General features: G+C 48.6%; 3 protein-coding genes across 3 annotated transcripts; 2 read left to right on the plus strand and 1 right to left on the minus strand.

The window, feature by feature from the left end:
* Nucleotides 1-1372: 1372 nt before the first annotated feature.
* HD556DRAFT_1466118 (calcium/proton exchanger) lies at nt 1373-4197 on the plus strand. Its single transcript, XM_041308363.1, has 17 exons — nt 1373-1478; nt 1529-1563; nt 1616-1664; nt 1716-1747; nt 1798-1872; nt 1926-1933; nt 1989-2007; nt 2062-2107; nt 2163-2189; nt 2238-2303; nt 2363-2527; nt 2631-2950; nt 3001-3195; nt 3245-3267; nt 3320-3405; nt 3458-3523; nt 3575-4197. Exons 1-17 carry the CDS (start codon nt 1403-1405, stop codon nt 3703-3705), a joined length of 1419 nt encoding a protein of 472 aa, XP_041162275.1. The 5' UTR covers nt 1373-1402; the 3' UTR covers nt 3706-4197.
* Nucleotides 4198-4553: 356 nt separating this feature from the next.
* Nucleotides 4554-5468, minus strand: HD556DRAFT_267004 (uncharacterized protein). The gene is made up of 2 exons (XM_041310073.1): nt 5001-5468; nt 4554-4943 (listed from the first exon to the last, which is right to left on the minus strand). The coding sequence occupies exons 1-2, from the start codon at nt 5191-5193 to the stop codon at nt 4678-4680; spliced, it is 459 nt and encodes a 152-aa protein (XP_041162276.1). The 5' UTR covers nt 5194-5468; the 3' UTR covers nt 4554-4677.
* Nucleotides 5469-6559: 1091 nt separating this feature from the next.
* On the plus strand, nt 6560-13275 carry HD556DRAFT_1441180 (uncharacterized protein; the record flags this gene model as incomplete). The annotated part of the gene is made up of 18 exons (XM_041306250.1): nt 6560-6630; nt 6687-6978; nt 7029-7088; nt 7141-7400; nt 7450-7807; nt 7861-8016; nt 8070-8605; nt 8669-8888; nt 8941-9313; nt 9367-9473; nt 9534-9681; nt 9732-9808; nt 9860-10032; nt 10082-10373; nt 10427-10449; nt 10747-11043; nt 11093-12426; nt 12476-13275. The coding sequence occupies 18 exons, from the start codon at nt 6560-6562 to the stop codon at nt 13273-13275; spliced, it is 5577 nt and encodes a 1858-aa protein (XP_041162277.1).
* Between the last annotated feature and the right edge of the window lie 74 nt (nt 13276-13349).

Genomic DNA, 13349 nt, shown 5'->3' on the forward strand with positions numbered 1-13349 from the left:
CTGCATGCAATTTGGGAAGAAGGCTGAGTACAGTGAGGAGTGCCATGTTTCGTTCAGCAATGTCCTCTTGAAAGTCATGCATATGAAACGGGCTGATCAAAGCGACGAGCAACTTGCATTGCAGGACTAACTTGATGGCAAGGTGAGGAAATTTGAAGTTATGATAGCTTACAAGCTTACGTAAAGTATAGTCCTATATCCGGGATTTGCCTGTCGCCTAGCGACTGGCTTAGAGCCGACCAACGTTCTTAGCACCCACTGCAGTCACCCGTCTCCTAGATAAGAGCCCGTTAGCTAGGGCAAGAGGAACACCAGGATGGCGGGGATGACAGCGGTTTCGAACCTGCGAAAGTTCTCGTCAGGGGGCTACCGCTACCCCAATAGCGGCCGTGCCGACCTTCTCGTTCTGTTCCGGATAATACCATTGAACCTATCATATATGCCTAGTGGGAGTACAAGCTCTGTCGCACGACTGCAACCGCAAAACGACGACAGGCCAGCTGCGTCCAGTAACCATGATCCACCAGTAGGGTAGTTTATGGTTGAGGGTATTGAGAGTATAGCGAGACGGTCACGCGCAGCTAGACACAAAGGTACGAATATCTCAGTATTCGAGTTGAAACTCCGATTAACAAACATTGTACCTAGACACAAAGGTGCGAATCTAATATAACGTTAGACCTCGAGTCGAACGTTACGAAAATACTAACTTACATCTCAGTATTCGAGTTGAAACTGAGATGTTTGGATGCGGGTACCTGGGCTTATAAGGTGAGTCTCCCAGGTACAGTCATTTACGCTAAGCTAAACTAAAAGATGGACAGCGCACGAGTTGGCCATGACACGTCGACCTCATTCTCCGTTTGGATGCGCTCGCACTTGGTGTCCTCTCCCTTGGCTCTACGCTTCGGCCGGTTGCTGCCTCTCCCTCTCGGCTCTCATCCTTTCGGCCTTGTCTCCTTCGGATTCGTCGGATCCCAACAGAGGGAGGGCTAGTGGGGGTAGGAAGCTTCAAGCTTCAGACCTCGAGTCTCCCGCATTGAGACCTCACCAAGGGACCCTTGGTCGGTTGTTTCCGAACCGAACAGGGAATTTGGCATCTCCGTGCAGAGACGACGCTGGACATCTCAGGCCTCAAGCTTAGCTTGACTGCCAAGTTTGATTTTTGCACGTGGTTTTAACATGCCCTTGCTTGTCCACACTCGAAGCAGTGGCCCACTACACATGGCATTTAGCAAAATGCGCGAAAGCCACGCGATCAAGGGAGATGTCCCCGCATCATTCTGCCTTACTTTTAAGATCATCCACATCTGCCAATCGACCACGCATGAGTGTTTCAGGCAGCGAACCCCCAAAGATGTCCTTCAATTGGCTGGCCGAGTTCAGAAGAGCTGCAACTTTGATGCTGCAGCCAGAAAAACGGATAGCTAAAGCCCCCACTGTGTGGAGAAGCATTCAAGCAATCGTTTTTGCTTCATGTAAAACGACTTACTTGCAACCAATGCACTGCGTTGATATTGTCCTCCAGGGCTGAATACCTTATTGGTCTTTATCCCGATATCTGTATGTTTCTTGCTGTCTTGGCTTAGACTATCTAACGCATGGTGTCTGAAAGTGGGCTACGAACTTTGCTCTACCCGATCAGCACACTCTTACATTTGTATGTAAGTACACGATTTGATCTTCACTGCAACCTACCTTACACATCGCTCTAGTTGCATTTCTGGCTATCATACCGCTGACCAAGGTAACATAGATTCATTGTTCCGTTGTTGTTCGGGTCTGATCTACTTGCAGCTTCTCGCCTTCGCGACTGACGAATTGTCGTTACGAGTCGGTCAAACTCTAGCTGGTCTTCTCAACGCTACATTGGTCAGTGGTTCATATTTCAGTCTGTCATCCCGCTGAAATTTGACGGCTTATAGGGAAATAGGTCAGTATTTTTGCTCAGTTGATCACTTTCTTACCTTGTTTCCTTCTACACACAGCGTCGAACTCATCGTATCAGTACGTCTCGCTAGCCTCCAACAGCTTATGCGATGACCAATTGACCCATTTTAGATAATCGCGCTCGCGAAGTGTCAGCTTACAATCGTTCAGTCGTCCTGTATGCGTCCCACAGCTTTGCTCCCCTTGACCTGACACGTGTTATTTTCCTATAGTGGTGGGCTCCATCCTGAGCAATCTCTGTAAGTGTTTAGGCTTACTGTGACGAAATCGATTAATGTGTACTGCAGTGCTGGTACTGGGCATGTGTTTCTTTGCCGGTGGTCTCCGCTTCTCGGAACAGGGATTTGGTCAAAGTACGCAGTTGCTTGTTTCAAGTTGGTCCAAACGATTGATGCTTGCGTCTATGGCCTAGGTGCTGTGCAACTTAATGTGTCATTGCTGACCATTAGCGTGATTGCTGTTCTGTTACCTGGGGCATTTCACATGGCTCTTCAGGGTCCAGGATATGACGAATTGTCGACCGATTACAACATATTGAAAACTAGTCATGGCGTGCGTAGATTATTGTTCGTAGTATGTTTGGTCTTACGTTCTTCGTGTAGGTTGCAATCATTCTCCTTTTCAGTAGGTCAACAAAATGATTTTCTTAGCAGTGGACTAAACCCATTCCAATCATTCAGTCTACGCTTCATATCTGGTTTTCCAGTTATGTTCGCACAAAGCCCTCTACGATGATGTCAACGAAGATATGCAACCAACCAAAGCGTACGCAGGCCAGAATCCATTTCGGTTGAGGAGGCGTAGGATCATCACGGACGGCGAAAACGTGCCTTCCCCGAGTTTGACGCATGACAGAGAGGCAGCCGCAACGTCGTCCCACCCCACAGATCCCAATCCTGACGTGGAACCTGGGACTTATTCCATAACATCAGTGGAGACTGAGATTCAACCACTGATGAACCTCGCTGTGTGCTTTTGGCTTTTGGCTGTCGTAGCTGTGGTACGTGCTTAACGTGATAGTCACACGAAGTTCTCAAAATTTCGCTTCAGTTGACTACTGCTACTGCAGTGTTCCTCGTTGACTCAATTGATGGCCTGACTTCATCCGGGTCGATCAACAAGGAGTTCGTTGGTATTATTTTGCTCCCGATCGTTGGTCACGCAGCGGACCACGTCATTGAAGTTACGGTATCCGTCAAGGATAAACTGACTTTAAGCTTGGGCGTTGCCGTGGGTTCGAGTATTGTGGGTCATTCCTACAGACATGGCTTCTATGGCGACTCACCGTTTTCAGCAAATTGCGCTCTTTGTGATTCCGTGCGTTGTGCTTTTGTCCATTTTTACATAGTATTTACTTAGATGGTTTCAGATTCATCGTGACACTTGGTTGGATTATGAATAAGCCACTGACACTTCTCTTTGACCCGCTGGAATCTATTGTCCTGTTTCTTTCCGGTGCGTGAATGGATTGATGCTGGAGAACGTGCTAATCGGAAGGGGAAAATAGTCCTTACTGTCAATTACGTCGTGCAGGACGGCAAGTCAAATTGGTTGGAAGGAATGATCCTCATGTGTAAGTATCTGTGGCATTTTTTGGGTGCGTTTCGCACTCAAGGCTCTCTAGGCGTGTACATGATTTTGGCTGTAACATTTTGGTATTATCCTGGTAAGCCCCTCGTCGGTGTAACTGAAGACTGTCCCACATATCCAATGATGGTCTCACTAGGTACCCAAGGGATCTTTCCAAATTGCTAGACCAGACCAGCATCGATATCTCCGATGAATGGAGGATTGCCACGAGCTCAGTACTACTCGGCTTCGACCTAGGCCACTTTCTTATCGAATCATATTCGGCACCATACACTATCACGCTCTTTTCTTTCTGATATTTATGGTTTGGACTAGGAACCCTTAGCTCTTATCTAATTCCCATTGCATGGGTACTCCTACTTACCTTTTACAAGCAATCTGCTCACCTGTAGACATATCAGTATCGTTTATCATCCTCTCAGATTTCTTCACATTAGCAACAAAGAGTAGACTACATTTGCCGTTTCTTTCCTCATCCGTGGTTGAAAATAATGTCCGAACGTCGTGATATGATAATTGATTCCGGAACGCCCTGAACGGAGCTCACAGGTGTCCATTTTCCAGAACCACTTCTTCTTAACGTACCAACAGTACTGTGATAAGAGATCATAACGCCACAACAATATAAATCTTGAAGAGAAAATTGTTCGGGCGCTCGATCAATCGATTACCTGAGACCGCAGCCAAAGTGTACGATATTGTTTCAGAGCACGTTAGGTGCACATACACAGCATCAAAGTGGCTCGATTGCCGAGAGCGCGCGCATGGCGTCAACACGAACAGATTCCCCAGAATTAAACGCTCCGTTACAGTATGGTGGAAAATGAGCACGCAGCCACAATGTGATGCGATACCACGAGTGCAGCTCGCGATGGTGAAGGACGAGCATGCACTGGCAATTCGCAGTGGGGACACAAGGCAGACAGCCCACAATGGTGACAAAGATCGCGTAGTTCAGGACAACGGCATAACAGATCTAGAGATAGATGTGGACGCGATCTGCGATAGTGATAACAAACAGGCAGCTCACGGTACTTAGCATCAGAGTCTCCCCAGGGTGCTTTACGTTGATTGTGGTGGTTTTCCGACGTTATACATGGCTTTATACTTACCGGTAGGAACAAATCAATGACAATGTTAGAGCACGGGTGAACCCGCGGGTCCATACCGCACCCGTACCCGCAAATACACGGTACGGGTGTATACCGACCCGCCAGTTCTGCGGGTATGAACAGTGTTTGCGGTATACCGCAGTATTTTCACAGACCCGCGGGTCATATAGTATTTTGAGGTATACACAAAAGGCATAAGAAAGCGCGCGAATGGAAGCTGGAGACAACCGGTTGTGTGTGAAGTGTAAAAATTGTCGTGCTTGTGAAAACAGTGGCCGTTCATGGGTTCGACTGCGGTTGAGGAAGCTGTTAGTGTCAAAGACACGAACTTTTTTTAAAAAAACAAACCTGGAGCGCTCAGGTAATCCAAAGCCATGTGGGACCGTGACAGATTAGGATACTTCTTTTGTTGCACAGACCACCCGGATTTCAAGGCGTCATCCACTTTTTCGAGAGGTTGCTGAAGGTATTCGTCCAACTCATTAATGGGCTGAGTAGTAGGGTAGAGTCGCAACCGAGAGAGTAGTATCCAAATACTCATGGAATATCATTTCACTGGCAAATCAGCATAGCTGGTGCCGTCGATTATCACTCTGGATCGACATTGCTATTCGATGAACCTGCGGTCGAAGTTCACATGGTGACATCTCGGGAGGTTCTTTATGAGTAATGAGATTTTGACCTTCGCACCCTCAGACAAGTCAGGGATCCACGTCCAACACCGTAAACCGCAACCGGTATGCACAGCGTACGTGCGGGTGTCCGTAATCCACACCGTACCCGTACCCGCCACACCGTCAGCGATCAACCGTGGGTTTACCCGTACCCCGTGCTCAAATCATCATCAGAGAACTCGTGAGTCTCCTCAGCTGGGTGATTGCGGTGGTTTTCCGACATTATACATGGCTTTATATGGCTTTATATTCCAATAATATTTTCTATATATGAGCATATATCGGCATAGATGACAATATCTGCGGCTCACCAGTCCTCTGATGATAAGCGCTAAGCGCCCAGTACTTGCACGGGGACTGAAAACAACGTAAAGCTGTGAATTTGAATTCTCCATGTTGAGTCAATATGCGCAGCGGGAACTGAAGGTGATTATAGAGAAAGGAAACGTGTGGTACCGGTTCGGAGTCCGAGCGTTCAATGTTCAACCGGCGGCAGCTTGCGCATGCTCGGCGGTGATCTACCAGCTGTCCCTCGAAGAAGTGTATGAGATGAGAAGAATAGGTATAGTGCGAATAGTCGATGCAGGTCCGTTCGACTAGTGTTGATGTTCTGATTTGATGAGTTCTCGCCGTGGGGAGGGGTACCTACTAAGTACCAGGACAAGGTCGTCACCAGCGGCTTCTTCCGGCATATGATATGTAATACCCCGGCATCAGTAGTCCCTTGATGACAAGTGTGGGCTGCTACCACTATCCGAACCTTGGATACCCTCTGTATTAAATCCATGGTTCGACGCTAATACTATTGTCAATCTGACTCGGACTTCCTTGCTTCGGCCGCCCTAAGGCTAGACCTCCTCGCTTGTTGTACTCTGTCCTCCGTTACGACCTAGTTACATGCTAAATATGGTTCGTCGGAGACTATACTAAACAAGGATTGCGAGCATCAGTTTCAACTCTAGATATATGGTGCTCCATGTGCCACCAAGTACAGGCACGCAGTGCAATCCATCAACCACGTTAATGCGGTGGAAAAGAAACCTGACCTGAAAATAACTTGGGTCTGCTTCACTTTGATCTTCAACGTTACATCACTAACAATACCCGCATGCATGAATCGCAAAAATACCTCTGGGTAAAACCTAAAAAATCTGGCAAGGCACAGTTGCATTGCCTTGAGCCGGATAAATAGGAGAGCAGGCAAAGACTCGGATCTTGAAGCAGGTTCCTTCGATGGCAGCCACGACACCCTCTATTGAGCCAGCTGAGTCCGGGTCCGGGAAAGGCTATGGCATTCAAGTCGCGTTCGTTATTCGCATCTCTACCCCGCGCAGTATATCGCTGACCTAACAGTGAACAGATACCGTACATTATCGGTTCGCGTCGAAGATAATAAGGCCACCTCCAAGTCCCCGCCAGACCCAGCGGATGCAATTGCAAGCATAGATGCTCATCTACTCAGTGTTGACGAAGTATACACCCGGTATTCCAGTCATCCCACAGTCGGTTTGGAGCTTGCCGCTGTTCGTCGCAGGGAGCGTGATGGCAAGAATACCATCAGCCCTCCACCCACCGTCTACTGGAAGAAAACGCTTAATTATGTTTTTGGTGGCTTCAATTTTCTCATGTGGATCGCGTTCATCTTGACTATCGTGAGTGCCGTTGTCCACCTGCCATTGTGACTTTCTAATACACAGTTCAGCTGTCCTATAAACCACTCGGGCCTCCTCTACCTTTCGTTCTTGGTGTTGCCGTGCTCTTGGTTCGTGACTATCGACACTCATACTCAATTTCCCCCTTCTCATCAACTACAGATCCTTGTCATTATCATTTCTGCTACATTTTATGCTTTGGTCGATTGGAACGCGAACAGAATCATGAAGTCAATCAAATCCCTAATTGCACACGAGGCCGCGGTCATCAGGGACGGAAACCAGCAAATCATCTCAGCTGCTGACATTGTAGTTGGTGATATTGCCGTCCTCAGCGCTGGCGACCGTGTCCCAGCCGACATGCGTGTCGTGCAGGCATCATCCGACCTTCGCTTTGATCGTTCTCTCCTGACGGGTGAAAGGTCTGTTCGTTGTCCTACGTGCTTGAATTTGGCTAAAGTTTAATTGTAGCGAAATGATACCAGGAGCTATTGATGCAACATCCGACAATGCTCTAGAGACTCGTAACCTCGCGCTGACTTCCACTTTTGTCGTACAAGGGACTTGCCATGGAGTCGTGTTCGCCACCGGAGATAGGACTGTCATGGGACGCCTTGTCAAGATGTCTGGAGAAACAAAGTTCAAGCTTACCACTATCCAAAGAGAGGTCTGGTTTTTCACCAAAATCATTTCATGTCTCGCGCTCTTTTTCTTCTGCTTGTCGCTTCTTCTATATGGCGTTTGGTTACGGACAACGTATCCTGGGTATGACACCACGTCTTCTGCTATCGTAAATTCAATCGGCTGCTTGACTGCCTTCGTTCCGCAAGTAGGTGGCTAACAGTGACATCTTATATCCCTTTCTTAGTTGACATCTTGCAGGGCCTCCCGATTTGCGTGGCACTTTCGTTGACCGTTGTCGCTCGTCGCATGGCTAAACGTCAGGTGTTGGTCAAGAATCTGGCGACAATCGAGACATTAGGGTGCATGTCTGTGTTATGTTCTGACAAGACAGGCACGCTGACTGCGGGAAAGATGGTAAGATAAATAATGCATCTGCTCTTGGTACTAGCTTGCTGATGGACCCACAGATGGTGGAGAATATTGCCTTCCTCGATGACATATTTGGTGTCGATGAAATTAACGAGAGGGTTACGAAGGCCGCGGACCCTGCTGTTTTTACTGTGTTCAAGACGCTCCATCAGATCGCGAGGCTTTGCAACGGTGCAAAATTCGACGCAACGACTAACCACCTTCCTGTGCAGGAACGCACGATCAAGGGCGATCCGACTGATACTGCTCTTTTGCGTTTCTCCGAAGCCCTTTCAATACCAGAGCTTGAAGTGGATTCCAGTACTCTTCAGCAAGAGTATCAGAAGAAGTTTGAGATCCCTTTCAATTCTCGCAATAAATGGATGCTTTCCGTGGTCTCCAAGGTCAACACGTCTGAAAAGGACGCAGAATCGACATGGATCTTCGTCAAGGGAGCTCCTGATGTTTTGTTCCCTTCCTGCACCAGTGTGCTACAAAGTGATGGGACAGTCGTCACGTTAACAAGCAGGGCGAGGCAGACGTTCGCCACGCTTCAAGAGGATTGGTCAAGCCGGGGTCAACGCGTACTCGTGCTGTGAGTGAGCACTTTTGACTTGGTACCTGACATCTGATGGCGTTGCCGAGATAATAGATGTAGGAAACCCATAGAACAAATCAAGGCTAAACTTCCACCGAACGACGTGGAAGATCTCATGTACGCGGAGATGTGCGATCTAACCTTGGTTGGTCTGATTGGAATTTGCGATCCTCCCCGCCCGGATGTATTGCCATCGATTTCCGTCATTCGACGAGCTGGAGTTCGAGTCTTTATGGTCACCGGTGATTTTAAACTTACTGCTCTAGCTATTGCACGCCAGGTATTTTCTTTAATTTCGGCCGCCATAAGATCACTACTAACACCTTTTTCAGGTTGGTATCATTACTCAGCACGTCGTCGACACCATCCAGGACGTCCGAGCTGCTGCATCAGAGAAGGTCTCGCCGAAAGAGTATCATCTTATCAAGCCATCCGAAGATGATCCTATCCGTTCCCTGGTACTTACAGGAGAAGACGTCGCATCTCTCACCACGCCTGATTGGAATGTTATCGTTGGGACCTACACAGAGATCGTATTTGCGCGCACTACCCCTGACCAGAAAATGCGAATTGTACAGGAAATAAAAGCTCGCGGAGACAATACAGTCGCAGTCACTGGAGACGGTGTTAACGATGCACCAGCGCTAAAAGCCGCTGACATTGGTGTTGCGATGGGTAGTGGCAGTGATGTGGCCAAGGAAGCTGGTATGGATTTTCTTGACGGCCCTTTCGATGACGCTAATACCCTCACTCTCAAGCCGCCTTGATCTTGTTGAAGAATGACTTTGCTTCTATTCCCGTCGCGATAGAGATGGGTCGACTAGTTTTCGATAACCTGAAGAAAGTCACATTGTACCTCATGCCTGTGAGTTGCATTTGTGGAAGCAGTATAATCTCAGCGGGTTTGATACTCATGGTGTTGCAGGCTGGAAGTTATTCGGAATTCATGGCGGTCCTCGCAAATGTACTACTAGGCATGCAGATTCCCATGAACTCGTATCAACAAGTCTGCTATTGCATCACAAACGATGTTATTATGTCCATCTCGCTGATGTATGAGAAGCCGGAATGGGGTGGGTGATGATGCATTGATGAACTTTCCAGTACTCACTTCCTGTTGTAGACTTGATGCAGCGCAAGCCACGCAACGCCAGGACCGATAGGCTTACGGATTGGCGCCTTTTCTTCCATGTCTATTTGGTACGTTTCATGACCTAGGTGACCCAAACATGCTCACGTATACTTGCCTAGTTCTATGGACTGATGCTGTGGCCCTGCGCGATGGCGATGTGGTTCTTGTATATGAGCCAGCAAGGCCTCGGTTTCTATGACGTTTTCTTGACTTTCAGCCAATGGGAGGATGGCTGGCAAGGTTACACCATCGATCAACTAACCCAGTTCGTCGATGTTGGTCAATGCATTTAGTGCGTCGTCATTCTTTTTCCTCGCAACGCTGATCCTAAGACACACCAGCTATGTGACAGTGGCCATCGGACAGTACGGAACTCTTTTATCGGTTCGCAACCGCCGAGTATCGATACTACAGTCGAATCCTCTATGGGGCCCGCGTCGCAACCTACTAGTACTTGTCGGCATGTTGGGCACGGTATTGATCTGCATCGTGAACCTTTATGGAGCTGGCTTCCAGCAGGTGTTTGGCACGAGGCCTATCCCTGGGATGTTCTGGGGTCTCCCGTTCACCTTTGCGTTAGGAATCTTGCTCATGGACGAAACTCGCAAAGCCATCGTGAGGAAATATCCGAAGGTATGTTTTAAGTTACATGACGGTGGTGGAATTTCAATTCACATTTTCTGTAGTCTCTGATTGCGTGGCTGGCATGGTGAACTCGAAATTATATGAAGTTGGAATTGTTTTGTCGGTACTGGTAACTGCTCAGTGTAATATGCGATCAGTTATGTAATATAGAATTTCGTAATCACATGATCTTCCTCTTATCACTGGGAATAAGTTAATGAGTCATTTTGATAGTCAACCTTCTCCTACCACATCGCAGACGGACTCGGAGTCTTCTGCGGCCGCCACTAAAGACAGTCGAATCTCCTTGCTATTATATGCCCATAAGGTCTATAGACACATCCCGAAAAGACAAATTGACAGCCAAACCAACTTTAATCAGCTCTTATCAAGAATCCCAACATGGAATCGTTCAAAGCACCAGCCTTCTCGACATTCCCGCCGAGTCTCTTACTCACATCACATCGTTCCTCTCTCCCCCGTCGCTCCTCGCACTCTCTAGAACAAACCGACGACTCAATGAACACATAAACGATGATAATACCTGGTACCGGGCCTTTATCAATCAATTCCTTGGAATTGGTCCTGAGAATGATCTCGAGAACGAGAAGATTCTCTTACTAAGGAAGTCAGAAGGCACTTGGCGAAAGGAGTTCATCATGAGGCATAACTTGAGGAGGTTCGTGGATGCGTCGTATTTAGTTTCTGCTCTTATCTTTCATCCTCAGGCGCTGGGAACGTTCGCGGAATGGGACGATTACTCATTCTCCTCAAGATACTACCATCGACGGCGTCCATCTTATGTCCGAGTCTGGTCTCCTCACGTGTTCGATTCAATACGGAGTGGTGGCTCGTTCACTTCCGCTCAGCGGCAAAGTTCTCAAGGGGTACCTTGACGCTGCCGGAACAGGATTGGGTATAGGAAACCCCAATGTTGAATTTACACCCAACGTCTCTACCTGCCGTCTCACTTCTGATGGTGGCACTGCCAGGGCCTTCTGGGGCAAGCGTAACGGGGAAGTGGCAGTCACTACGGCTGCTAGGGCCATGGATCCTCGGGGTGCATCTTCGAAGCTGGTTAGATGTAAAGTCGAAGATCACCACGACGGCGCCGTGAACGAAATTGCGTTGGATCCTGTTGTTAGCCGGTTTGTTTCCGGAGGTGCTGACGGGCAAGTCAAGTTGTGGGATACTAAGACGGTTGTGTGCTTGTGGTCTAGCGACAAGCAGCTTCAATCGCTTGTGGTTGACCCATTCCTTAAGGTGTCTTCCGCTCTTGCAGATGGCATCATCGCGGGTGCTTTGCATAGCGGAGACATTCTTTTATGGACATCGTCCCGACAAGTCTATTCGGACGACTTTTCCAGCCCGGCATCGTTTGCACAACATCGCATCGTCTCGCCCATTCCAAAGGCACAGTCATCTCCCCAGGATATATTCATACCCAAACCTCGGCCAACTGTGCTGTGTGTTCGTCGTCACTCACAGACTACGGCAGCGCTACTCATCGGGTACTCCGATCAACCGTTCTTCTATCGTGTCGTAGTTGACCTTACATCCGGTAAATACGAAACTACCGCATTTGGTGATCCTTCATTCGGATACAACTCCATCGTCGAACCTTTCTTTGCAGCTCGGCCAGGTGATTGCAGTTTCATCATCACTGGTGATCTGCAAGGTTCCGTTGGAATTTACGATTGGGACACTCCGCAAACATCTTCTCCCGTTGTACCTGCTCGCAGATTCGAGGCTCACGAAGATGGTGCCGTGACTGCGCTTGGTTGGAGCTCGGTTGTTCTTGCCACAGGCTCTGCACGCGGTACAACGACCGTATGGGACGCGGTCACCTTGGAGCCTCTTAGGCTCTTTTCGTCCCCAGTCCCGCGTGCTGCACCGGGTCGCGAATTTGGAGGCGTCAGCAGGATTGTGATTGAACAGGAACTTTTGGTCATTGTCGCTGACAATAGGGTGATGTCATGGAAGGTGGGACAAGTACACCACCGCGAAGCTTCGCACAAAAGCAAACATGCTCGTGCGAGGAACCCAATTCCCAAAGGACAACGTATGTACGCTCCATACTTTGTAGATTCTCGACTGATCAAATGTTGCAGAGCGATACGATTTGCACAGGGTTATCAAAGAATCCAAACGTGAACTGGAACAGGAGAATGCTTATGCGCGACGTACCATGGGGCGAGAATGCGAGCAACGTTCCACTTTGAACGTGCTTGGACTGTCGGAGTCAGAGGCAATAGAATATGTACTGATGCTCTCCCGCGAGGAAGAAGAGCATCGCCGAGTTTCCCATACCATCGATGAAGGCGTCTTCGAGGGTGACTTTGAAGGCGAAACGTTCTTACCAGTCGCTTCAAGTTCTTTAACAAGCCATGATCCTGCATTACCGGCTTTCTCAAGTTTGCTTGACGATCACCATTCCCGCACCTATCCACGTGCCGCCCGTCCCACGACGAATGAGAAAGTACAGGTGTCTCCTGTCTTCGTCCCGGAACCTATGGAAGCCGGCGCCACCATAAGCCCACTCAGGATACCTGCATCCCTGCCAGGTTCTTCGACGAGTACAAGGTCTTTACCGGACGTGGCTCGCAGCACGTCGTCCTCTTTCGAACACTTTCCCTCGATCAGTTCTAGCATCTCCTCATCAACCAGCAGCCTAGAACACAATCGTTCGGCGTGGAGTACACCCTTACGGTCGCCGCCTTCATCTCATGGAGCTTCATCCCCACATGTTGGAACACCTATCTTGCGCACGTCTTCTGCAAGCACGGAAAATCATGATAGGCAGTCTGAGGAAGAGCTCCGGGCTACCCCAGATTTAGATGAAATGGACGCGGATTTGAAATTTGCGATTGAGTTGAGTCTTGCGGAAGCGCGTAGTCGAGGCGAGGTTTGAAAGTGGGAAGGTAATCAAGTTGTTGTTGATACACCGTAGATTGGATAGAGCACCGGAACAATATTTCTAATTAG

Source organism: Suillus plorans (genome assembly GCF_016647745.1).
Source record: "Suillus plorans strain S12 chromosome Unknown HD556scaffold_17, whole genome shotgun sequence".
NCBI lineage: Eukaryota > Fungi > Basidiomycota > Agaricomycetes > Boletales > Suillaceae > Suillus > Suillus plorans.

What these genes read in the sequence shown, in the direction of transcription:
- HD556DRAFT_267004 (XM_041310073.1), bottom strand. Translation starts at nt 5,193, where the DNA reads ATGAGTATTTGGATACTACTCTCTCGGTTGCGACTCTACCCTACTACT. An exon ending in GGATTACCTGAGCGCTCCAG is followed by an intron (nt 4,944 to 5,000) that starts GTTTGTTTTTTT and finishes CCTCAACCGCAG; the next exon opens with TCGAACCCATGAACGGCCAC.
- HD556DRAFT_1466118 (XM_041308363.1), top strand. Translation starts at nt 1,403, where the DNA reads ATGCTGCAGCCAGAAAAACGGATAGCTAAAGCCCCCACTGTGTGGAGA. An exon ending in GCACACTCTTACATTTGTAT is followed by an intron (nt 1,665 to 1,715) that starts GTAAGTACACGA and finishes ACATCGCTCTAG; the next exon opens with TTGCATTTCTGGCTATCATA. An exon ending in GGAAGGAATGATCCTCATGT is followed by an intron (nt 3,524 to 3,574) that starts GTAAGTATCTGT and finishes AAGGCTCTCTAG; the next exon opens with GCGTGTACATGATTTTGGCT.